At 45.5% G+C, this 25142-nt stretch overlaps 1 protein-coding gene across 3 annotated transcripts in view; it reads left to right on the top strand.

Annotated features, from left to right (window-relative positions):
• The window catches only part of ETS1 (ETS proto-oncogene 1, transcription factor), a 138944-nt gene that overhangs the window by 18344 nt on the left and 95458 nt on the right, over window positions 1-25142 (top strand). For all 3 annotated transcript variants that reach the window (XM_070365203.1, XM_070365205.1, XM_070365202.1), the window contains exon 3: window positions 11725-11869. In XM_070365203.1, the coding sequence (XP_070221304.1) occupies window positions 11725-11869 (145 nt within the window). The remainder of the gene's footprint in view (window positions 1-11724; window positions 11870-25142) is intronic.

Raw genomic sequence — 25142 nt, 5'->3', positions numbered from 1 at the left:
GAATGCAGTAAGTCCCCTACATACGAATGAGTTCCGTTCTGAGAGCGCGTTTGTAAGTCCAATTTATTTGTAACTCCAACAAAGTTAGCCCAGATACCCAACTAACACAGTCCACTCTGTGGTACTGTGTTGTAATAGGTTTATAATACTTCTCATACAATTAATACATAAAACACAAACACAAAAAAGAAAACATTTTTAATCTTACAGTGCAGTTCCCAGGAAAGTACAGCAGTACCATACAACAGCTGGCATCCGAGGGCTGCCATCAAGTGAACAGGCAGGAAGAGTTACTACCTGGAGGATGGAGAGGAGGGGTTAGATGGCAATAGGAGACAGGGTCGGGGGGAGCAAGCTGTAATGTCACTTATGCCTGATGATGATGGAATGCACATTTGTGTCTTTGAAAGCTCACAACTTGAAGGTTCCTATGTAGGGGACTCACTCTACGGTAATATGCCAGGCAAGCGTGACTGTTCAGAGTGTCAGAGCACATGGAAGGCCCTGAGCCTTCTGGCTTGGGCCAGACAGCTGTGGAACATAGCCTGGCCACACACTGGGTTGACCAAAAAGTCCTTTCGAGTTTTTCCACAACAGCTTATGAACAAACCAGAAGGAACTTTTTGGCCAATCCAATAACATGGAAAACACTCAGGCTTTGGAGTCAGAAAGACCTGAGTTAAATTCTGGTCTATTTATTACTCCTTAGCCACGTGACCTTGGGCACATGACTTCCTCCGAACCTCAGTATTCTCATCTGTAAAACAGGCACAGGGTATAACTTACCACGTCAAGTCGCTGTGACACCAGCCAGAAATATGACCTCAGTTAATTCCCTTTCCCTGTGTTTACCATCTCTTCTCTGTTTTTCTCTGGACTTTTCGATTGTGTGAGATGGACACAGGGAGGTGGATGTGATTCCACTGATTTTGTCCTTACAAGGCTGCGGCCAGAACAAGATGGGGCTTTGGGTTGAGTGGAGCCATTCATATTTCTCTTATTGAGAAACCTCCTTGCTTCCTCTCTACCCTGGACCAGAAATAGCTCCCCTGCCCCCAGATCAAAGTTCTCTTGTAATGGGCTGGTGGTTTACAGCCCCATTGTGTAAACAGACTTGGTTCTCTTATCTCGAGTAATTGCAGTTTAATTGGGCTTCCTTGGGAAGCAATTCTCTTCTTAGCCTTTGCTGTTCGCACTCTTCACCTCCACCCCACATGCCTTAGGATGTGTTCACAGGGACGTCTGTGTTGTCCCTGTAGTTCTGGGAAGTTGGGAAGGGCTGATTCTTATTTCTATGAAGCTTAGCCATACACACCTTTTCCTTCTTTCTGGGGATCCTGGAGAGCAATGGATAAGGAGTCCCTGATTAGAGAAACGCCGATGCTGCTGCTGCTAATTCGCTTCAGTCGTGTCCAACTCTGTGCCACCCTATGGACAGCAGCCCACCAGGCCCCTCTGTCCACGACATTCTCCAGGCAAGAATACTGGAGTGGGTTGCCATTTCCTTCTCCTGGATTAGAGAAATGAAAAGACAGAAAAAGAAATTTAGAATGTAAATGGAAACCAGAAAAGCATTTTTTTTTTCTTCTCGTTGCTTGGGGTGGTGTTGGCTTTACCTCCAGGGAGGTTACTGAAACATGATGTTTAAGAAATAATCTATAACCATAACTCTTAGTGATAGTCAGAAGAAGTGAAGGAAAAAAGAGATTTTTCCAGCATCTTAGAAAGTGGGGATTTTCTAAGACATGGGATTCAGTCAGCACAAGCTAGAGAATTTCAGAGCCAGACCATAACCTTGAGACTGTCTCCCAGCATCAGGAAATTCAGGTCCTAAGAGAGTAAATGAAGTTGCCCAAGTTTACAGGCTGGTAAAGGCTGGAGTGTGGTCTGGATCTTCCAGCTGCTGGCTTGGGACACTCCTTATCATTAAGTGCATCTTGATCATATTTTTTAAAGATTCTTTTTTTTTATGTGGAGCATTTTAAAAGTCTTTATTGAATTTGTTACAATATTGCTTCTGCTTTATGTTTTGGGTTTTTGGCCATGAGGCATGTGGGATCTTAGCTTCCTGACCAGGGATCAAACCTGCACCCCTGCATTGAAAAGTGAAGTCTTAACCACTGGACCACCGGGGAAGTCCCCATATTTTTAAAAATAAAATTAAAAAAAATTTAATTTATTTTTGGCCTCGCTACACAGCACTCGGGATCTTAGTTCCCCGACCAGAAATTGAGCTCAGACTCCCTGCAGTGGAAGTAGAACCTTAACCACTGGGCCACCAGGGAATTCCTGGCAATTCCCCATCTTGACCATTTTTAAGAAATGTGGGGATGGATAAGAATTTATGCCAACTCATGCATCCATATGGTTGAAGACTGAAGGCGAGAGGAGAAGGGGATGACAGAGGATGAGATGGTTGGATGGCATCACCAACCTGATGGACATGAGTTTGAGTAAGCTCTGGGAGTTGGTGATGGACAGGGAGGCCTGGTATGCTGCAGTCCATGGGGTTGGACGCGACTGAGTGAGAACTGAACTGATGTATCCGTATGCTTTATTCATGGTGAATTTACCCTCCTTGGTTTAGGGAAAAAAACAAAAACAAAAACAGAACTCCATTTTGTAGCTCTCTGAGCAAATTGAAATTCCTGTCCAGGTTTTTCTCCATGGGAGGTTCGCCCCATCTCTGAGGAGGCTCTGAGTCAGGCCCACCCTTCACCTCCAAGCTCTGGGCTGGATGCCTGAGGCTGGCACCCCATGGAGCCACTGGGAGTCTCAGGGTTCCCATTAATGAGTAGAAGTTGATGGATAACACAGGATCTCACCTGCTACCTCTCAGCAAGAGAATGTCTTTTGAGTGGAGGGGACTGTGGTCTCAGACTGGTGTGAGGCGCTTCACCCTTGATCACTGTCCCCCTCCCCTGACTTGATCTGCAGCCCCAGGGCGGGGGGCATCTCAAGGTGGCTTCAGCAGTGGTCCAGGTGGCTCGTTTGGAGGCTGAGCACAGCTTCTCATGGAGAACGGAATCTGACAGTCCCATCTCTGCTCTTTATGTGCTTCAGATTCGTTTCTCTCTCAGCAGTCTGCAGTGGTCCGACCTGCCCTTTTGCCAAGACCCAAGCCCATCGCTCTTATTGTTTTCAAAACAATTTCCTGGCCTTGAATCTAAAATTAAATTGCCCTTTGAGAGTTTCCTATTTTGTCTGTTCCTGCCTCTCCTGCGGCTACACCACCCTGGCCCCCTCCCCTCTGGCGGGAGAGCTGAAGGTGGGGGGCGTTTCCGTGTTGCCTCCTTCCCTTCTCCAGGGAGCAGGTCCCACGTGTCCCCCTGAAGCAGAGGAGCCCCAGTGTTCTTCTGAGGGCCAGATACAGTTTGCCCCAAACCCCTCCCCAGGGCGGCTGAAAGCACTTCTCTGTGAGTAAAAAGAGGTGCTGGCTGGTCTGACATCCTCTGAAGATGAGGAGTCTCAGACACAATGAGATGTCTGTGGAGTTGGTCAGGTTGGCTTCAGGGGGCATCTGCCTGCAACAAAGTGAAAGGGTTTAGGATGAGAAATCCCCCACTTACTGTGCAAATTTGCACCTAGTATGTGAGAGCCCCTGGACAGCTCAGCAGCTAGGTATTTCCTAACCTCTTATTTCTCTACTGAAAAAACAGGGGATGTGGGGGCAAAATGGTGTGTGAGCATATTCCAGGGAAGAATGAAGACAAACGACTTGAAGGTGTTAATGCATTTGAACGGGAGGTGGCCTGGCATGAATCTAAACGCTGAGGAATTCTGGTGCTCTAGGCTTTCCCACCCTGGCGTCGTTATTTATCAAATGAAGGTTGTCCGTCACAAGGTCAGGAGAAAGAATGTGGAGGGATCAGCAAAAATGAGACTTGTATTTGCAAAGGAACTTGGCGATCACTGGGGCCAGTGTCCTCAGGAAACAGAGGCTTAAGGAGGTTAAGAAACAGGCTGGAGACTAACCAGCTCCTTAGGGGCAGTCATTGTTCCGTCACTAAGCCGTGTCCAACTCTTTGCAACCCCATGGGAGCAGCACTCCAGGCTTCCTGTCCTTCACCATCTCCTGGAGTTTGCTCAAAGTCATGGTGATGCCATCCAACCATCTCATCCTCTGTTGTCCCCTTCTCCTCCTGCCTTCAATCTTTCCCAGCATCGGTGTCTTTTCCACCGAGTCGACTCTTCACATCAGGTGGCCAAGGTACTGGAGCTTCAGCTTTGGCTTCTGTCCTTCCAATGAATATTCAGGATTGATTCCCTTTAGGATTGACTGGTTTGATCTCCTTGCAGTCCAAGCAACTCTCAAGAGTCTTCTCCAGCATCACAGTTTGAAAGCATCAGTTCTTCAGCACTGAGCCTTCTTTATGGTCCAACTCTCATATCCATACATAATTCCTGGAAAAACCATAGCTTTGATTATATGGACCAGAAAGTGAAAATGAAAGTTGCTCAGTAGTGTCCAACTCTTTACAAACCCCATGGTCTATACAGTCCATGGAATTCTCCAGGCCAGAATACTGGAGTGGATAGTCGTTCCCTTCTCCAGGGGATCTTCCCAGCTCAGGAATTGAACCCAGGTCTCCTGCGTTGCAGGCAGATTCTTTACCAGTTGAGTCACCAGGGAAGCCCAGAGCAGGACTCAAACCCAGGCTTCCTGATTTCCAGTCTCTCATCTTCTTACTGGAGTGTATGAACATCAATGCCAGGCCTAGAATGATACAGATTTACTCCTGTGGATTGTAGACTCCCTTACCCATCCATTCAGTGTTAAGTCAGCTTTGCCTCTGGAAATACACATTTTTTTTTTAAGTTGCAGCATCTAGAAGTATTTATGTGTCTTGTATGCTTATGGTATGGTACTAAGGCTAAACCCCAGGATTGTGTAGTTGGTTAAAGAAAAGACAGATTTACTCTGACAGAATTTTTTGTAACACACACACACACACACACACACACACACACACACAAGAAAGATCCGGAAGGGTTTGAGGAGCAAACACTTGGACAATTAAGGCTGCTTGGCTCAAGACAGAAACGAACTCCTATAGACATGCACCTCCATCTGTTTTTGATTTAGTGTTGAAAATCTACTTCCCTTTTCCCTTTTTCCTAATTGTAGGGATCTTTGGGGGCAGAGGGGAGGAAGACTCTGAGCAGAAGCAATGCTGTGAGGTTTGGCAGGGCTGGGAGGTGGGTGAAGAGCAGCCATAGGGAGAGAACTGGGTGAGTGGGGAGGAGAGACAGGTCCCTGAAAGAAGCACAGGGGGTGAGAGTGCCATAATACAGTAGATGAAGCCCTGACTTCAGAAGGGGGCGGTGGTCGCTATGCTGGTGGTGTCAGGGGTGGTTTATCTTGGAGCAGGAACACGTGTGTGTCTGTCATCCTAGTAGATTCCAGACTTCATTCAGAACTTCATGCTATTTCTTTCCAGGATCAGAAAAGTGAAGCACTTAGGTTGCAGGCTCGTGCCCTCTGAAGCCTCCACAAGGATTACTGGGGTTGGGGGAGGGTGCTCATCACAGATTGCCCCAGAGCAGGGCGGGAGCACATGGCCATTTAAGGCTGCCTGGATACCACCCTCTTCTTAGTGTCCGCTTTCTGAAACTCTGCCCTTTTCACTGAACACTTTGGTGTTTTTCCTCCCATGTCTTCAACTGACCCTTCTTTGTTATTTCCCCTTCATTTCTTCTCCCAATGGCCTGCGACTCCACAGACCCGTTTTTTTAAAAATTGAAGTATAATTGAATTACGATATTATGCTAATTTCAAGTAAACATAGTGATTAGATATTTTTATACATTATACATGAAAAGGTCACCACAGTAAGTCTAATAACCATCCCCATATAAAGATATTTCAATGTGTGGACTGTATTCCCTTGGCTGCACTTTACATTCTCCTGACTTGTTATCTGATGACTGCTCTGAGTCCCCTTCATTTATCTCACTCACCTCTCGCGCCCCTCTGGCGACCGCCAGTTTGTTTTCTGCGAGTTTCTGTGAGTTTCTCTGTCTGTGAGTTTCTTTCTGTTCTGTTACTGCTTACTTGTTGTGTGTCATTTATTTTTTTAGACCCCACATATAAGTAGAATCACACAGTATTTGTATTTCTCTGACTTGTTGCAATCAGCAAATATCCTTTGGGTCCATTTCTGTTCTTGCAAATGGCAAGATTCCATTCTTTTTCTACGACTGAATAATATTCCAGTGTATGTATATGTGTGTGTGTGTATAATTCTTATCCATTCATCCATCAGTGTACAGTTAAGTTGCTTTCATATCTTGGTTATTGTAAATAATGTGGTAGTAAACATTGGGAGGTACATATCTTTTCAGATGAGTGCTTTTGTTTTCTTTGGATAAGTACACAGAAATAGAACTGCTGGATGGTGTGGCAGAGCCATTTCTGACCCTTTCTCTTTTTATTTTAAGTACCATTTTCCCTGACTCTACACTTTAACTAGATCCTTGATGTTTATAGATCCACCTTTATCCTTTCCTGTCTTCTGTCATGCAGCCACCAAGGGAAACTTCCCCTAGTTGCTCTGCTGTCTCTCCATCTGAGCACAACCAAGAGTGAAATTTTCTTCCAACCTCTTACCTATGTACTTAAATTCACCATTTTCCCTGTTATAGAAGCAAGCAATCTAAACATTTTTTTGGATCTTTGCCCCCCACTGCTTTCCATCTCCTCTGAGTCATAAAATCATGTTGACTCTTTCTTCAAAACATATCTTATATTTCTTGTTTCCTCTTCACCTCTACACTCATGACCCTAGTTCAACTTTTCATAACTGGACTGTTGGGGGTGGAGATCAGCGATAGAGCATTTGCCTGTATAACTGGCTTCACTCAGTTCACTTGGGGCCAAAGCCTAAGGACTGCCCCCAGACTCAGTACTCAAGCTGAACAAATCTGAATGTAATATTTCTTTTTTTTTGATGGGTGGGGCTGTGTTCCTGTCTCACTATTTGTTCGGCCTGAGATTTCCAGCCGTGGAATCAGCAGGCAGTTGGGTAGAGCCAGGTCTTGGTGTTGAGCTGTGGACCTTTGAGATAGCTCTCTCTGATTAACATTCCCTGAATGTAATATTTCTGACCATCAAAATCAATGCAAAAATTATTATAAGAAATAAAAATTTAAATACAATTAGGATCAGTAATACTGATTTTTTCCTTTGTATCGAGGCCCCAGTATGGCTCTGCAGGGCACAGCTGCTGCCTTGTCAGCCTCCTCGCCTGCTCCTGCTCACTCCATCCTACTTAACCCTATCAAATGCGTCCTTCTAGAACATCTTGACTCACCATGCCACTACCTTTAACACCACCTCGAATTCCTTTCTCCTGCAGCCAGATTCTGGTCTGGTTTTCATGACCCTCAACTCTGTCCCTCCAGCTTTCATTGTTACTAACTGCCCTCCATTGCAGGTGTTATCATTGCCTGGCAGGCTACACTCCATGGGGTCTCAGAGTCAGACATGACTGAAGCGACTTAGCATGCAGGCACGTGTGCAGCACTGTCCCTCCAGCTTCCATTCTTACTAACTGCCCTCCACTGCAGGTGTTCTCATTGCCAGAGGAGCCTGGTGGGCTGCAGTTCATGGGGTCTTAGAGTCCGACTTAACTGAAATGACTTAGCATGCACGCATGCATGCAGCACTGTCCCTCCAGCTTCCATTCTTACTAACTGCCCTGCACTGCAGGTGTTCTCATTGCCAAGAGCATGCTTTCCCCTCATACTTGTCACTACCAAGTCTTTCTCTCTGTCACCATTCTGAGTCTTTTTATTCTTCCTTACATAGGTGTAGGTGTTCCTTGGCACTTTGAGGAGTGTCATCTTTTGTTCTCTAGACCCTTCACCAAATGTTCTAGGCTGAGTCTTACTTGACTTTTCAGTTATTACCTTAATCTGCTTCCTCCAGGAAGTCTTACCTGCTGCCACTCTCCTCGCCCATATACATCGGTGCCTCCCTCTGTCACATCCCCTCGCTGTAATTTCCTGTTTACTGGTTTGTGCACTTCAGAGGGTAAAGTTCATGTCTTGCTCATACTTTATTCTTAGCATCTAACATAATACTTGGCATAGACTGGTGGTGTGATACAGATTTGTTTCATGACCGTCTATTGTCATAATCCATTTAGTATTTTGTCATGGGACAGCGGCCTCCCTTCCCGAGCCATCCAGGCCACAGAAGATTCACGGTGCACAGTCTGAAATCAAGTTGGTCTCAGCTAGAACTCTTTCTTTAAAAAAATGCCTGTTTATTTATTTATTTGGGTGTGCCGGGTCTTAGTTCTGACACATGGGATCTTGGATTTTTGTTGCAGCATCGAATCCGGACCCCAGGCAGAGGGGGCACAGAGTCTTAGCACTGGACCACAGGGAATTCTATCTCCATTATTTTACTAGCTGTGTGGCCTTTGGATGTTTACTTGCTCTCTGAAAAACCTCAGTTTTTTTCTTCTGTGAAATGGAGATAAAAAAGTAAATCTTGCACAGCTATGAGGATTAAATGTGAAGATTAAATGTGACCATCTCTTCACCATGTTTAGCTCACCGATCAGCATGGAGCAGTGTGGGATCTACATTAGCTCCTTTCAGTAATCACTTGTGGGATGAATGACTGAGGACCCATCAGACGGGTTCTCTAAACTATGACAGGGTCGGGAGGGTGGCTGGCATCTCCTGAACTCACCTCCATTCACCAGAAGCCAGGAGGAAGATGTTGACTTCAACTTGTTTTGGGTGGTGCCCTTTTTCAAGCATGGAAGTGGGGCTTTGCTGCCCAGATTTCTGACCTGTTGATAACCTGCTTCTTTCTCCTCAACTGAGAAGGTTTCATAATGAATTGGAACTGGCTCTGTGGTTCTCTTGAGTAAAAATGTCATTCTCATACTCTATGAAATAGGTATTAAGTCAGTTTGTGAAATATCGAACAAAAAGGCAGGTGTTTAGGTAACAAGTGTCATGATGCTCCCAGGAGTCTCTGTGAGCAAAGATGTTTGTGGTTCATGGTAGGTTTGATGCATTATCTCCTTCTCGTTCTTAAAAATAGGGTCCCCTGGCACCACTGAGGACAGTTAAGGAGGAAATATATCTTAAAAATAGACTTTCCTGTATAAAATAATAAATGAACCCTCCCTGACAACAAGGAACCTGGTGTGGGGGCAGGAGGCACTCCACTAAAAATAAAGCCAATCATGAAACTCAAGGAGCTGCTGTACGTCGTTGTTTGTCAAAGCTGTGGGCTGACTCACCACGCAGCCAGGTGGCGAAGGCACAGGTCTGGAACCCAATATCGTCTTGCTTACCCATAACTCGCCACCTACCCCTGCCCTCCATCTTGCCTCTACAGGGCACTCATCATTTTCCTTCAATGCCTCTTTGCAAACCATGCCTCACCTTCTGGGGTCTTTCCTTAGCAGAGAAAACTTCAACTTTGACACTTGAGTCCCAAGTTCTCCTCTTGTCCCCACCACTTTAGCAGGGCCTGGACCAAACCACCCACCACCTCTCTACAAAGATCCTACTGGTACCACCCACTGCCTTCTTACAAGGACTTTCTGGTTTAAGCAAACCAAGCACACACTGCTCCTAAAGAGGACAGGGCCAGGTCACTTAGAGTCCTCCTTTATACCACTTAATGACAAAATATCCCCACCCAGACCCTGTTTTTAAGACTCTGATATTTGAAACTGAATTTTGAGAAAGACTCTAGAGAAATATGAAAAAATGGGGATGATTTCGAGAACACACAGCTCATTTAGAAAATAAATGTGCTTCAAGTTTATTCTCTTGTAAAGAATTGTTGAAGACCTGCTTATCCTTGGGGTTCAAAAGAAAACCTTACTGTAGTTGCTGCAAGAGCTTGCAGTGTTAAAATACGATGTCAGCAAAATGGTTTTTTTGCTGACTGAAAGCTCAGTTGAGTGTTCTTGCTGATGATTTCCCTCAATCTTGGTCCCAAACTCCATTGCTCTGTTTATATTCACGTGGCTCTCACAAGAGCTGCCTGGTAACAGAAGCCAAGGACATGAGCCTTTGATATACAGTAATCTGGAGCTTCTCGGGTGGTGCTAGTGGTAAAGAACCTGCCTACAAATCCAGTATTCTAGCCTGGAGAATCCCCATGGACAGAGGAGCCTGGTGGGCTACAGTCCATGGGGTGGCAAAGAGTTGGACACGACTGGGTGACTAAGCACATAGCACACAAATGCAGGAGATGTAAGACACATGTGTTTGATCCCTGGATCAGGAAGATCCCCTGGAGGAGGGCGTGACAACCCAGTCCAGTATTCTTGCCTGAAGAATCCATAGACCAAGGAGCCTGGCGGGCTATAGTCCATAGAGTTACAAAGAGTTGGACACGACTGAAGCGACTTAGCACCCACACATATAGCAAAACGGTGTGACCCCGTTCAGTCCCAGGGTCTTATTCCATTCTCAGCACCTTTAACCCACTTGGAAGAAGAACAGCCCCGGAGTAAACTTTATCCAGTATTGTTTTCTTAACATGTATTATTCCATTCACTCCTCCTACCTTATGAGGAAGGTATTATTTTTCCCATCTTTTAGTTGAGTAAACTGAGGTTTAGATAAAAGAACAGGCCTAGGTGTCTGTTAGTAAGTGATGGAGCCAGGATTTGAATCTATGTATCCCTGGCTTCAAAGAACGGGGCCTTAAGCGCTGCAAACCATGGTCTCCCACATACTGTATTTGTCCTTCTTAGAGAGTACTGGGTAGAGAGTATATTTTATGGATTTTACAAAAACTAATAAGAGAATTGAACAAGTGCCCAAATGGGAAGAATGAAAATTCTAATCTAGCTATCAATATCATTAAAACTTAGGCACAGAACTTCCCTGGTGGTCTAGTGGTTAAGGATCTGCCTTCCAATGCAGGGGATGCAGGTTCAAGTCCCTGGTCGGGAAACCAAGATCCCACATGCTATGGGGCAACTGAGTCCACGTGTTGTAGCCAGAGAAGCCTGTGCACGCCAATGGAAAATCCCACATGCCACAACCAAGAGCTGACACAGCCAAATAAATAAATATTTTAAAAAGAAAGAAATAAAACTTACACACACTGATTAACAAAGAGCAATTTTATTAGGTAAATACATTTTTTTGTTTTTTTCTTTGATATTTGTCACCTATTGGTTCTATGATACTGGAATGTCTTATAAGAATATCTTTCATGGTGTTTTTATAGACTAAGGTAACAGTAAAAAAAATAAAAGACAAAAGCCAGGATTATATGAAGATGACCAAGATTCTGCCTTGCGATTAACCATGGATCTTTATTTGAAAATTTTAAAAAGTCTTCAAATGGTTGAGGAAATGCATGAAAATAACTGTATCCATAGTCCAAGTCAGAAACCTTTCCCATTCCTGTCTTTTTTTTTTTTTGGATGGGGGAGGGTAGTGATCAATATTTGGTTCTACATAGTGTGTTGCACAGAAAACTCTACTCAATGCTCTGTGGTGACCTGAATGAAAAGGAAATCCCAAAGGGAAGGGAATATATGTATACATATGACAGATTCATTTTGGTATACAGTAGAAGCTAATACAACATTGTAAAGCAACTATACTCCAATAAAAATTAGTTTAAAAAATAGTCTTTTGTTATCTATGAATAATTCTTACTTATGGATGATAGTTACTGTTCCATTAGGGAATCTTAATATATTTCCTTTTGTTTCCTGGCCACAGAGGCAGGGACCTCTCAACTCTTATGAAGATCCCCGGATGGCCTGTGGTTTCCAGTCGGCCTATCATCCACCAAGAGCTTGTTACCCGTTCTGGGAAGAGACAGCTACTCAGGAAGTGCCCACCGGCCTTGAGCACTATGGCTCAGGTAGGAACATAAATGGCGGCTGAGACTGAGGGTGGGGTTGAGGGCCCGAGGCAACTGGGGGCGGGCTGCATCCTGTGTCATCTGCCCTCACAGCGGCCCTGGCTTATGTGGGTACCGGGTGTTCTTGTTCTATGGGAAGTCCCAGAACTTTTCAGTCATTTTGAATGACTTTATTCTCCAGCGACAGAAAGACTAAACTCTAGGAAGGGGCCCACGCGAGGTTTCTTTACTTATGTCTTCATTTTGTATATAGTTCTCTCCACTTTGCCTGTCTGGGGTTTTAACCCCTAAAACCTGGCTGTTAACAAAGGACCTAGAAGGTTTTTTAATTATGAAGTGTGAACCAGAGGGACAGAGGGTGTGTGGACTAGCCAGCCTTTGTTGTTGTTTTAATTTTTATTGGAGCACGGTTGTTTTAGTGTTGTGTTAGTTTCTGTGTGTGTGTGTGCACGCGTGCTGAACTGCGTCCAACTCTTTGTGACCTGTGGACTGTACCCACCAGGCTCCTCTGTCCATGGGATTCTTCAGGCAAGAACACTCTAGTGGTTACCATGCCCTCCTCCAGGGGATATTCCCAACCATGGAATCCAACTACATTGGCAGGTGGATTCTTTACTGCTAGTGCCACGTGGAAAGCCCTATCATACAGCGAAGTGAATCAGCCATATATATACACATACCCCCTTTTTTGAATTTCCTTCTCTTTTAGGTTACCACAGAGCACTGAGTAGAGTTCCCTGAGTTATAGAGCAGTTTCTCGTTAGTTACTTATTTCATGAAGTGAAGTGAAAGTGAAAGTTGCTCAGTCGTGTCCGACTCTTTATGACTCCATGGAATTCTATACAGTCCATGGAATTCTGCCAGCCAGAATACTGGAATGGGTTCCCTTCTCCAGCAGATCTTCCCAACCCAGGAACTGAACCAGGATCTCCTGTATCGCAGGCATTCTTCACCACCTGAGCTACCAATTTCATACACAGTATCAACAGTGTGTATATATATATATATTGGTCCCAATCACCCAATTTATCCCACCCTCCTTTCGCCCCTTGGTGTCCATACGTTTGTTCTCTATAGTCAGTCTTCTTATATGATGTAATTTCTTTCATTTGTCTTCTCTTTCCATCATCCTCTTCTGTTCTGCCCTGCGCCGCATTTGGCTTCTTCCTCCTCATCTGCTGCCTCTTCTCAACTCTTCTTCCTCACAAAAGCTCCTCTCCTCAGAATTCCTTTCAGTCCTGACTTGCTGCTCACAGTGCTGCCCTCTGGTGAACAGGATCCACTCTCCCAAGGAGCAGACAAGTTCCAAGTCTATACCTCAGTTCTATTGTGCTGGAGTCATTGTGTTTCTCACAAATTCCATTGGTCCTTGCTAACTGGCTAACTTTTGTTGGTTTATTTTTGATACAAAATGTAAAACCTTAATTTAAGGATCCTGAAATGATTGATTCTGACAGTAAGTTCAATTTTTCAAGAGATCAGGTTATGATTATATATCCAGATACCAAAAAGCCGCATTTGTTTTCTCCCAGGACGAATTCTTAGTGTAAGAAATTTCATGATGCTTACATGTTGTGTGTGTGTGTTTACTGCTCAGTCATGTCCAACTCTTTGTGACCCTTTGTACTGTAGCCCGCCAGGTGCCTCTGTCCATGGGATTTTTCGGGCAAGAATACTGGAGTGGGTTTTGTGACTTCCTCCTCCAAGGGATCTTCCTAACCCAGTGATAGAACCTATGTCTCCTGTGTCTCCCATATTGCAGTCAAATTCTTCAACCTCTTTTCTGATGAAGTGCATAGTGTGAAAAGCCACTGGAAACTAACTTAAACGCAACTTTTTTTGTTCCATATCTCTTTACCTGAGAACACTGCTTTATGGCAAGTTATTTTTATAATACTGGAGAAATAAAGGAAATGTTTGTTTTGTTGCCTACACTGTATCTTTCACCTGGAATACACTGACAGACACAGAGTGAGACGTGGTAACACTTGATGGGGGCTGAGAAGGATGGGAGTTGGTCTGCAGTTGCCAGGTTCTCCTCCTGGGCAGGATGAAGTTGACCCTGTGTTCCCTGTCTTGACTCAATAGCCCTTGATCTTGGAGGTGTTCTTTGGCACTACCTCGGATCTCAGACAGGATAGCATCTGTGTCATCACTTTCTGCTTGGCATCTCAGTTCCCCCCAAGGATAAACACAGGTCTCGGCTATTCACCCATTTCATGAGGCGGCACAGAGAATTTTATAGTTGTTCACAGGTTAGACTTAAGGACTTAAAGTTTTAAGAGATGAGAAAAAGTGATCCTTTAAACATCTAAACCAAAAAAAAAAGAAAAAAAGATTTTGTTTGTGTAAGCAAAAGATCAAAATGGTTTTGTCTATATGTATAATTCTTCAATCCATTCACGCCACTAGGCTTTGAAGTCTTATATCTCCCTATGCAACAGAGATTAATGCTGCCTAGCCTTAACGCTTTCAGCTCTGGGTGGTGCTTCTGTGTGCTACCAATTTATAGTTTATTACATTTACTTAATACATCTTCTTAGTAGCTGAGGTCATCTCCACATTCACTTGTAGCTTCAAATCAGAATACCTCATTTTCATCAGAAAAAGACATGGCCCATCTTTTTCTTAGCTAAGAAGTACATAAATAAGTGAAGATGATTTTTCAATCTCCTCCTTGTCAAGTTTCTCAAAGGTAAGAGTTTTTACTTCAGGGCCAATGAGACAATGTCTGTGAAGATTTTTAGGAACCTCAGGAGGAAGCTTCTTTATTTTTTTAAACTTTTTATTTTGTATTGGGGTTTAGCCAATTAAACAATGCTTTGATATTTCAGGTGAACAGTGAAGGGACTCAGCCATACATATACATGTATCCATTCTCCCCCAAACTTCCCTCCTATTCAGGCTGCCTCATATTATATTGAGCAGACTTATCTATGCTATACTGTAGGTCTTTGTTGGCTATCCATTTTAAACACAATAGTGTGTACATGTCCATCCTAAACCCCTAACTTATCCCTTCCACCCATTCTTCCCCCTTGACAACTGTAAATTCCTTCTGTGAGTCTCTTTTGTAAGTTCATTTATCTCATTTCTTTTTAAATTCCACATATAAGGGATGCGATATGATACTTCTCCTTCTCTGTTTGATTTCACTCAGTATGACAATCTCTAGATCCACCCATGTTGTTGCAAAGGACATCAATTCATTCTTTTTAATGGCTAATAGTCATTGGAAAAGACCCTGATGCTAAGAAAGATTGAGGACTGGAGGAGAAGAGAGCGACAGAGGATGAAATGGTTGAATGACATCATTGACTCAATGGACATGAGTTTGAACAAACTCTGGGAGATGGTGAAGGACAGGGAAGCCTGGCCTGCTGCAGACCAGAGGTCACAAAGACAAAAAGAATTAGACACGACTGAGAAACTGAACAAAAAATGGTTGAGTAATACTCCGTTGTATATATGTACCACATCTTTATCCATTCCTATGTTGATGGACATTTAGGTTGCTTAGGGGGAAGTTGTTTTAAAAATGCTAGGACTGATAGTCATGTAATAGAGTCTACTTTCCACAGTCTACCTCTTTAAGAAGGAAGCTGGAGTCTCCTAGATTGGTGGCTCTTGGGTAGGATGGGAAGATAAGGGCATATGATAATCAATCCTAAAATGACCTGGATTGTCACCAGCTGCAGCTCAGAAACTCTAGCCAGCTTCTATGAGGATGTGGTGCTTTGGTGGTGAACGTGATATCTGTAGTTTCCTGTATCCTAGGCTTCTTCTGATGGAAATATCTGGCAAAACCCCTGAGCCTTCCCAGCCCCTCCTTTGCCTTCTGAGCTGTCCAGATGAAGGAAGGGGTTGCAGTGATTATTTCTGGGCAGTGGTCCAGCCCTCCGCAGTGATGGGTGTCCTTTGGAAGGAGATCTTGGGGTTACAGGGAAGGGAGATGAAGACATGGACCAATCGATGATTTCTCCAGCTGCAGCGCATTTCCTTGGAGATGTGTTGACTAAGAAAAAAATAGAGAAAAAAATACTCACCATTTTTTTTCATCTTCTTTTATCCTATTTATAACTTCAGTTTCCTTCCCGTCCTCCTAGCCACTCCCCAGCCCTGCTTCCATCTCACATTTGCGCTCTGAGAAGGGATGTAGGCTCTTCTTCTGTCAGGACTACCCATCTGTTAGTGCCTGGGCTGCCCGGCAGGAGGGGCCATCGAGGACCGATGAGGGTCCTTCCTCTGAATGTTGTTCCTATTTCCCAAAGGGACTGAGGCCCAGAGGGAGGAGAAGAGTGGAGGGAGGGAGGAGGGGGAGAGAATAAAGCTGAGAGAAAATGTGAGCGGGGGAGAGGTTATCAGGTGATGGGAACAGAATGCTCAGCAATCCAGACTAGTCATGAATTAGTTGGACAGAATAGCTGGTGAAAGGGAAGAAAGAAGAGATGTGTGGAAATAGAAAAGAAAAGTGGGTGTTAGTAGGGAGACAGAGGAACTCTAGGACAAGAGAATGAAAGATGAATGGGAAGGGAAAAGAAGGGGAGGGGCAGATACCATGAAAGAGAAAAAGAGATGAATCTGAGGACATTAACTCTACAGCTAAAAAGGGAAGCCACATTTGCATGCAATTGCCTGTGCAGCTGTACATCTCTTCATGACAATCTTGTAGTCATCATTTTCTTTCATTTCTACCTCCTCCTCCAGCTCGCCTCTTCCCCCTCCTTCCCATCAGCCTGAAGCCATTAGCGACAGCCAATGGGGATCGAGAGTGGGGTTCTGCATGAATGAATGGGCTCTTTCTATCTTAGCCTCTCCTCATCCCTCTGTCGGGGAGCCTGGTGAATCAATGGAGCCCCTTACACAAGACACGGCTGAAATGTCTGTTGCTGTTTATAGTCTGACTGGAGTGGAGCCCACTGGCTCTGCCTTCCCTCTGTTCCCTTCTTCTATGTTGTCCCCCAACCTCAGCCCTTTCTCTCAATCATTGAAGCAAGAAGCATTTTTGTAAATATCAGTCTCTTGTTCCCCGTCTCTGAGAACTCACTAACACTGCACTGCCTCTTACTGTCATGACCAGCTCCCATCCATGGCCCCATGGAAGGGATGGAGTAGAAATGGCAAACTATTTTTAGACACAGACAGTGAGCTCAGAGTGGTGCCCAGACCCAGATGGAGTCATGCAATGCCTGTTTTCCACTGGGGACCAGAAAAGTGACATCAGAGACCCAACTGAGCACCCAGGCCACACGACCGTGGTCCCTCCCATCCACTGATAGCTGTCCATGTTTGACTTGAACCTCATAGCTCTGATGACTGTGAATGATAATAATGTGTATCAGAAACTATGACACACTTTCAGAGTGACATATTATCAAAGCATTTTTCATTTCAGGGATGGGTCTGTCTTGAATCAGCTAAACTTACACAGGTGTTCTTTGACCAAAGTTCACTTTTGCAAAATAGTTGTTTTGAGTTGGAAAGCATCTGCAGGTTCAGAACACAGTAAACCCAACTTACCCTCATAGGAACGGACCTATGGCCTCATTACTGTGGTCTTTGATTTGATAAGAGACAATGCTTTTTTTTTTTTTTTTTCTTTTTGGATCATGCAATTTGCCAAGTTTTTGGTCCTGGGTCATAGTAAAAACCTCATCTACCCAGTCTTATTTCTCATTCTTGAGGAGAGAGGTGAAGTCTATTGTGAAGACTCCAACCTCTAGAACCGATTGCTTGGATCTGCCCATCAGCCCTTCCTGTGTTGCCTTAGACAACTTATTTTATATTTCCACTTCCCCATCTAAACCAGTGTTTTCAAAGTGTTTCAGAGTCACCGGAGGGCTTGTTAAAATGCAGGTTGTGGGGGTTCTATCCCCAGGGTTTCTGATTCAGTGAGTCTAGGGTAGGGCTCAACATTTGCATTTCTCTCAAAGTCTCAGGTGGTGCTATGCTGTTGCCGGTCTGAAGACTACACTTTGGGAACCACCAAGTTAATATATGACAAGCGTAAAGCAGTGCCGTCACTAAGCAAGCACGATATGAATGTTTGCCACTGTAACTCTTTGTCCTCAAGTGCCCAAGCATCCAGAAATGTGTGTGTATTGTTGAGTCAGAAAGTGACCCGGTGATGGGATGAACATTTTTGGTGGCCAATGCCATGCCCTGGAAACTGAGAAGAGAGAAAGGGGAAGACTCATGCCTGTCTCTTAGCAACTTTTATCCAAATTTGTATATGAGACTACATTTATGTGATGTAAAGAAATGATCCCTAGATGAAATATCACATTTATGAGATAAAGGTTAACCATTAAGCATGTGACTTTGAATCTTGCCACAGTATCTAAAATTTCTAAAATGCATTTACTAGCAAAAGGGTTGAATAAAAGAGTGTCTTTCCCAAATAAACTTCAGAAGTTCAAGTGGGAGACTGTACTGAAAGTCTGAGTTCACGGTCCCTCCCAAGCCAGACGGCCAGGCGGCTGGGAGAGATCAAACCTGGACCAGTGTTTGGAAAGGGCTATGGACAACCAGGTGGGAAGTTTCAGCAGGAAAAACAGATGCCTCTGACTTGGCTTTTAAGTGTTGCGAATATCGAGGGAATGCCAGAGAGACTTGTTAAATGGAGATTCACCTTGCTCTGAAATGTTTATTCTCCTAGCAGTCTTGTTCTTTTAGCTGATCATCTCAGATGGCCTTGTGGTTTAAAAAAAATGATATTTTAAACTCTGCTGCACATATCTGTTCTTTCCTCATTCAGAGTATGTTTTCTTTTCTGAAAGGAGCTGTTCTAGGTTCTTTGTTCTTCAAAACAGTTCTGATCCTGTGTGTGTGGGTGTGCATGCATACATTTGTCTGGGATGTAGTAATATGGACCATTCCTCTCAGGGAAAATTTTGACCTCAGAATCTGACTTGGTAGTTGTGTCTGGAAGAGGGAAGCTGTAAGCCTGTCTCAGGTTTTAGCCTTTCACGCAAGGGGCTACAGTTGGGGCCAAGCTGCCGGACAAACTGCTTCCAGGGGATAGCACTGCCAGAAGCTTAATTCAGGAAACCCTCTCCCCACCTGCATCCCATCTCAGAGAGGACCAAAAAATGGCTAGGAGAGGCTTGGGGAAAGAGCAGCAGGTCTGCCTCCAGCTAGGAGTGCATTGGGAAGAGCATCCATATGCAAAAACTAGCCTACACTCTGGCTCTTATCACTTTGTTCTTCTGATCATGAGGTTTTTACCAATGCCTGAACCTCTTCTCCATAAGTGAAACGTATTTCTCTGGCTATGGATTGAATTTGCTCCTATTTGCCAATGTTACATTGTCCCATCCGTCTTATTCACCCCCAACCCCTTCCAGCTAAGTGCTGTTTCATATGCAGATTACCATCACTTTCAGTTTAAGTTTTTGAATATAAGCTGAAAGGTATTGAGTCCCAGCAAAGGGTTAGGGCAGCCATCCCCAACCTTTTGGCACTAGGGACCAGTTTCATGAAAGACAATTTTTCCTTCGACTGGGGGGTGGGGAATGGTTTCAGGATGGTAAAGCCCATTACACTTTTTTGTGTGCACTTTATTTCTATTAATATTACATCAGCTCCACCTCAGATCTTCAAGCATTAGATCCCAGAGTTTGGGACCCCTGGGTTAGGGGGCTTGGTGGAAAGCAAGAATGCACCTGGGATCTTGTTCTCTATCCTTTAACAGGTCCGATCATTACACTCATTTCAAAAAGTTTTGTGCTATTACATAGAGTGCTATATTTCTACTTCAAGAGGTGTTATAGTATGTGATCAACAGATGCTACCTTTTCCTTACACCACAATCTGAATGTGAATTTAAGTGACCCAAAGAAACCTGGTGCCCGACCCTTAAGTCCTGAGTCTTGCCCACATTCATCCAGCCCCAGACTAGTTTTCTGACACCTGTCAATTTTTCCTTCCTGGTGTCCCAGTTTACAGAGAAATGAGAAGGCAGCCTGGTGAGGACCAGAAAGAGAAGCTACAGGCTAGAGAGTTCAGCAGCCCAGGGCAGGAAGGACTGTAAAGACCTTCCTAAATGTAAAACACCCCTGCAGTTCTTCTGAAGGGAAGGGAACCGAGTGGGAGAAACCTGGGCCGGGGTTAGTGAATTACAACGGGATGCGTGCGCTCTTTGGCAGTCCTCCAGGGCCTCTTCTCAAAAATCCTAGGAAGTAACAGCATTGCACTGGGAGTCCCAGGGGGCTGGGGAGAAAAAAGTTCTCTTAACTTTTTCAAACCACAAATATTTGGTCCGAGTTGGGAAAAGGTCCCTGGGGCACGGAGTTCTTATTGGATTCAAGCTGTCTGACCCCTCTTCGGGAACTCGGTGGGGGGAGCGGGGGCTGGGGACCCCGGTGGAGGCCGCCTGGCGTCAGCCCTCCCCTCCCCACCCCGCCGCCCTCGGTGAATGAAGTGCTGGTGGGTGAGGGGGCGGGGGCTGCACGCCGGCGCGGGGAGGGGGCTGGGCGGGGGAGGGATGCGCGGAGGCAGCCTGTTGTTCTCAGCGTCTGGCCGCCTGGAGACTTACTCTCTCCAGATGTTCGCTGTGTTTATAGCTGCTGAAGCAAGAGACCCAGCTCCTTCATTAATAAGTTTCTTTCCTGCGCTGTGGCCAGGGGTCTCAGCTCAAGGCTGCAGCTGGGAGAGGCGCGCTGGGGGGCAGGGACGAGGGGAGGCGCCCCTCCCCACCGCCCCCGCCTCCGCGTCCCTCAACCCCCCACCCCGCCTTCCTCCTCTGCAATCCTCCCAAAATACACGAGCACACAAAAAGAAAAACACCAGCAGATTTTTTATTTCAGAGAGTAAACACTTGGGCCGTGGGGGTCTGGAGGTTATGGGAAAAGAGGAAACCATCAGGCTAATCAGGCCGGCACACACTTCCCCTGCTGAAATAAAACAGAAATCATTGCTCTGCAGGCCGGTGGTTTAACCCCGGCGCTGCCAGCGAGACGGGCGCACGCCGAATCCGCCCGAAGGGAGGCAGGGCGTCCGGACACGCTGCAAGACGCGGTTCTGGGAGCCGAGGAAGCGGGAGCGGAGGAAGCAGAAAAGACCAGCGCGCGGCCTCGGCCACTCCATTCTATCGGGGGAAGCACGACTGCCCCGAGCCCGGCTTGAGAAAGAGACCGTTGGAACAGAAGAGATTGTGGGCGTAGATTCAGTTTTGCAAGAGGCTGGAGGGAGTTCTAGATGGGTCGAGAGAAGATAGCGGGATGGATAAGGGGGCGAACGCTCTGTGGAGTGCACGTGCGCACTGATTCGGTTGGGAAATGAACAAGGGAGTTGACTGGCCTGGGCCCAGGTTCTAGCCTCGCCACCTACCAGCTGAGCGACTCTGGCCACGTCACTGACCCCTTCTGAGCCTGTGTCCTCATATGTGATAGAATAATGCCTACCTCCCAGAATTACGGTGAGGAACAGAAAACCGTATTGAAGGCGGACATGGTGCGCACCAAAGCACGGCTGTCAATTCATGATTTCATAGATGACTTCAGACTGACCAAGGCCTTCCTCCCTCCCGCTTTCCTTCCTTTCTTCCTTCCTTCCTCCCTCCCTCCTCCTCCTCCTATTAAATGCCTTCAGCTTCCATCTTCACTCACTTGCCCCCTAGGCTGGCTGTCTGGAGATCGTAAATATCTCATGGGTCAGAGGTCATAGGTCAAACATGAGACCTAATTGCACTCTGAGAGAAATTACCTTCCCACTGATGCAGAGGGCAACCTTTGGCTCTCTCTCAGGCTGCCCGTGTAACAGGCCCATCCACTCTGGTTCGGTCTCTGCCCCGCCTACAGTGGCCCAGTGAGCTGACCGATCCCTCCACCCCTGTCATTGTGAGAATGAGGAGTGGAGGGGTGCCTTCCCCACTGGGCTCCCCAACAGCCCCAGTTGGAGTCATTCGCCACCTGTTTGACTGTTTTGGACTTTCTTGCAGATCTTTAGGATTTGTGTTCATCCTTGAATGTGACATTAAAAAAACAAAATTCAAAACTCCCAATGTCTGAGGTGTCCTATGGGTTTTTCCTGTACCTCCTCAGACTTGCTAAACTAAACCTTGAGAAACAGAGACAGTGATTTTCAACATCTACAGAACCAGGTTCTAGTTGCCTTCGCAGCTGTTGCGTAATTTCTTACCTGCTTCATACATGCTTTTTAAAAAAATCAATCCTGACAACTTATGCTGAGTCTTAAGCCTGCAGAGTCTCATAGAGCAAGGGGGCTTGATGCAGATGTCTCAGAAACACGGGGTCCCTCTGAAGTTGTGTGCAAGGGTGTTTCTAAGGGTCTGTAGCTTTCCTTGGATTCTCAAAAGTGATTTGACCTCCCCCGGGAGGTTAAGAATTGCCAAGGGAAAAGGTACCTTTGTAGCCCCAGCAGCACTTACGTTGTTGTACTTGGCGAGTGTGCCAAGCACACTTTGTTGAACTCACTTGAATTCCCTGCTAAAGCTTCCTTCCTATCAACCCCTTCTCACCACTCTGGTCAGTTCCAAGAGACAGTCTTAAATCTGGAAATGGTTTCTATCCTATGGTCTTGGAAACACTGGGCATGGATGCTATGCCTGAATTCCAGCCACTTCACTCTTGTTTCCTTTTAAACACTCCCCTTTTACTGCGTGCTCCTTAGAGTGATCTTTCCAAGTACCCATGAAGTAGGACCTGTGGTGTCTACTGGGAGCTGCAGGTGGGATGGGTCAGAGCCCTTAGGATGACTCCGTAGGGGCGTCTGTGATCTGTTTCTCAAGGACTAGCCAGTGCATGGGAGATTTCCCCAGCATCACTGTTTCATGCAGTAGGGAAAAATGAGCTGGAGGAACGGGGCCTCTGAAAGGGGGTGGAAATCCTGAGCCAACACCCCGTCCCACAACAGATACAGAAACTAGAATGGCACATAGAGGTCCTTCACTCCTCAGGCACTGCCTCTGATCCTGGCTGCCCTTTGGCATCTTCACCCTGATTTGTTCTTTGCCTTCTGGTGGAACCATTGGCTATGACATCCGCTGCCACAAACTAACTTAGACAAGTGGAGACCACTTTCAGGGTCTCAAATTGCCCCACCCTGGTCACCAACTTGGAGCAGCCGAGACAGTTTGCATTTCCTTGTTGGTCAGCCCAGATGCACATTTTTCACCAACCAGGACCGACAGACAGTCTGCATCCCGCTGATAGACTGAACGTTGGATTTTATAATGAAAGTGGCTGAACTGCCTGTATCCTATTCCTGGTCTGTTGAGACAAGACTGGAAATAATAGAAAAGTTGTTGTGAAATAGACATTTCATCAGTATTATGTGCTTTGAACAATTAAAGTACCTGAACAGCAAAATCAGCCTACCATGATGCAAAGTTTGGTTGACAGTGATATTTTTGTATTGTTTTGTTTTCAACATAGTCCAGATCCCTCAGATTTTTCAATGAGATATCTATGCTTATCTCTTTTCCTTGTTGCTTTTCTGCTGATCAATTAAAAAATTTAGAATGAAGAGTAAAAATAGTTCCTGTCTCATTCTGCTTCAATTTTAAATAATCTTATTGGAGGAAGTCCAACAATGACAAATCTAGACAGTATATTAAAAAGCAGAGACATTACTTTGCCTACAAAGGTCCGTATAGTCAAAGCTATGGTTTTTCCAGTAGTCATGTATGGTCCATGTGAAAATTGGGCCATAAAGAAGGCTGAGCACTGAAGAACTGATGCTTCTGAACTGTGGTGTTAGAGAAGACTCTTGAGAGTCCCTTGGACTGCAAGGAAATCAAACCAGTCAATCCTAAAGAAAATCAATCCTGAGTATTCTTTGAAAGGACGGATGCTGAAGCCGAAGCTCCTATACTTTAGCCACCTGTTGTGAAGAGCCAACTCATTAGAAAAGACCCTGATACTGGGAAAGATTGAAGGCAAGAGGAGAAGGGGACGGCAGAGGATGAGATGGTTGAATGGCATCACCGACTCGATAGGCATGAGTTTGAGCAAGCTCTGAGAGTTGGTGATGGACAGGGAAGCCTGGTGTGCTGCAATCCATGGGCTCTAAGAGTCGGACACGACTGAGGGACTGAACAACAACAGGAAGTCCAGGAAAAGACCTGCTTTCTTTCTAGACCAATTTGAGAGGTAGAATAATAGCCATTCATTAAATACTTTCTGTCTGCTAAGGATCACACATGTGTGGTCTTTTTGACTCTTACAATATTCCTTAGAAGGGCAGTATTATTCCCATTTTACAGATGAGATGAACGAGGCTCAGAGAGGTCAAGTCACTTCCCTCAGTTAGTCTCACTGTGCTTCTGGGAGGTGGGAAGAGGGTCAGTTAAACTGAGATCTTCCTCCAAAGCCCATGCTTTTAACTATAATACAAACTTTGCTGCCCAATATGTTTTTAAATTACGGATGTTTATCTCTTTATGTCTGTGCTGGGTTTTCGTTGCTGTGTGGGCTTTCTCTAGTGGCAGCGAGTGAAGGCTGCTCTCTAGTATTGATGGGCAGGTGTCTCATTGTATGGCTTCTCTTGTTGTGGAGCACAGGTTCTAGGTGCTCAGGCTTCAGTAGTTGTGGCACATGAGCGAAGTTGCTCCACAGCATGTGGGATCTTCCCAGACCAGGGATCAAACCCACGTCTCCTGAATTGGCTTCCGTGGTGGCTCCGGTGGTAAAGAATTTCCCTGCAATATGGGAGACCCAGGTTTGATCCCTGGGTTGGGAAGATCCCCTGGAGAAGGAAATGGCAGCCCACTCACAGTATTCTTGCCTGGAGAATCCCACGGACAGAGGAGCCTAGTGGGATACAGTCCATGGGGTCCGAAAAGAGTCGGACACAACTGAGCGAACACTCACTCCTGGATTGGCAGGTAGATTATGGAAGGTGGATTCTTAACCACTAGACCACCAGGTAAGTCCCCAAACATTTCTTCATTGTCACCTCACTCCTGGTGGCTGATGTCCACCCTGTAGAATGAGATAATATACGCTTTCCTTGTTTCCCACAAACTGGAAACTCCTAAAGCCTTGCCGGAGGAAATGGGTGTCCGCGGTCTACATTTTGGACCCTTCTCTCTGGTTTCTTTTGCTCCAGCAGTGGTTCCTCAAGGGCACAGAAGGGCATTCGTGAAGCTGCCGTGGAGGATGGTGTCTTTCGCTGGCATTCGCTTAGGGTCTGTCACCAAAGTTTGGCCCTCCCGGTGCCCCTTCCTGCTTCTTCACCAATCCGAGTCGCTGAACCTGACTCCACCCTGAGAAGTTCCTGAAAGGTTTATCCCCTTGAAGCTCTCTACAGT

This window comes from Bos mutus, chromosome 29 (genome assembly GCF_027580195.1).
Source record: "Bos mutus isolate GX-2022 chromosome 29, NWIPB_WYAK_1.1, whole genome shotgun sequence".
NCBI classification, from domain to species: Eukaryota; Metazoa; Chordata; class Mammalia; order Artiodactyla; family Bovidae; genus Bos; species Bos mutus.
Note: the sequence above shows the minus strand (reverse complement) of the source record. Positions and strands in the feature narration are given on the sequence as shown.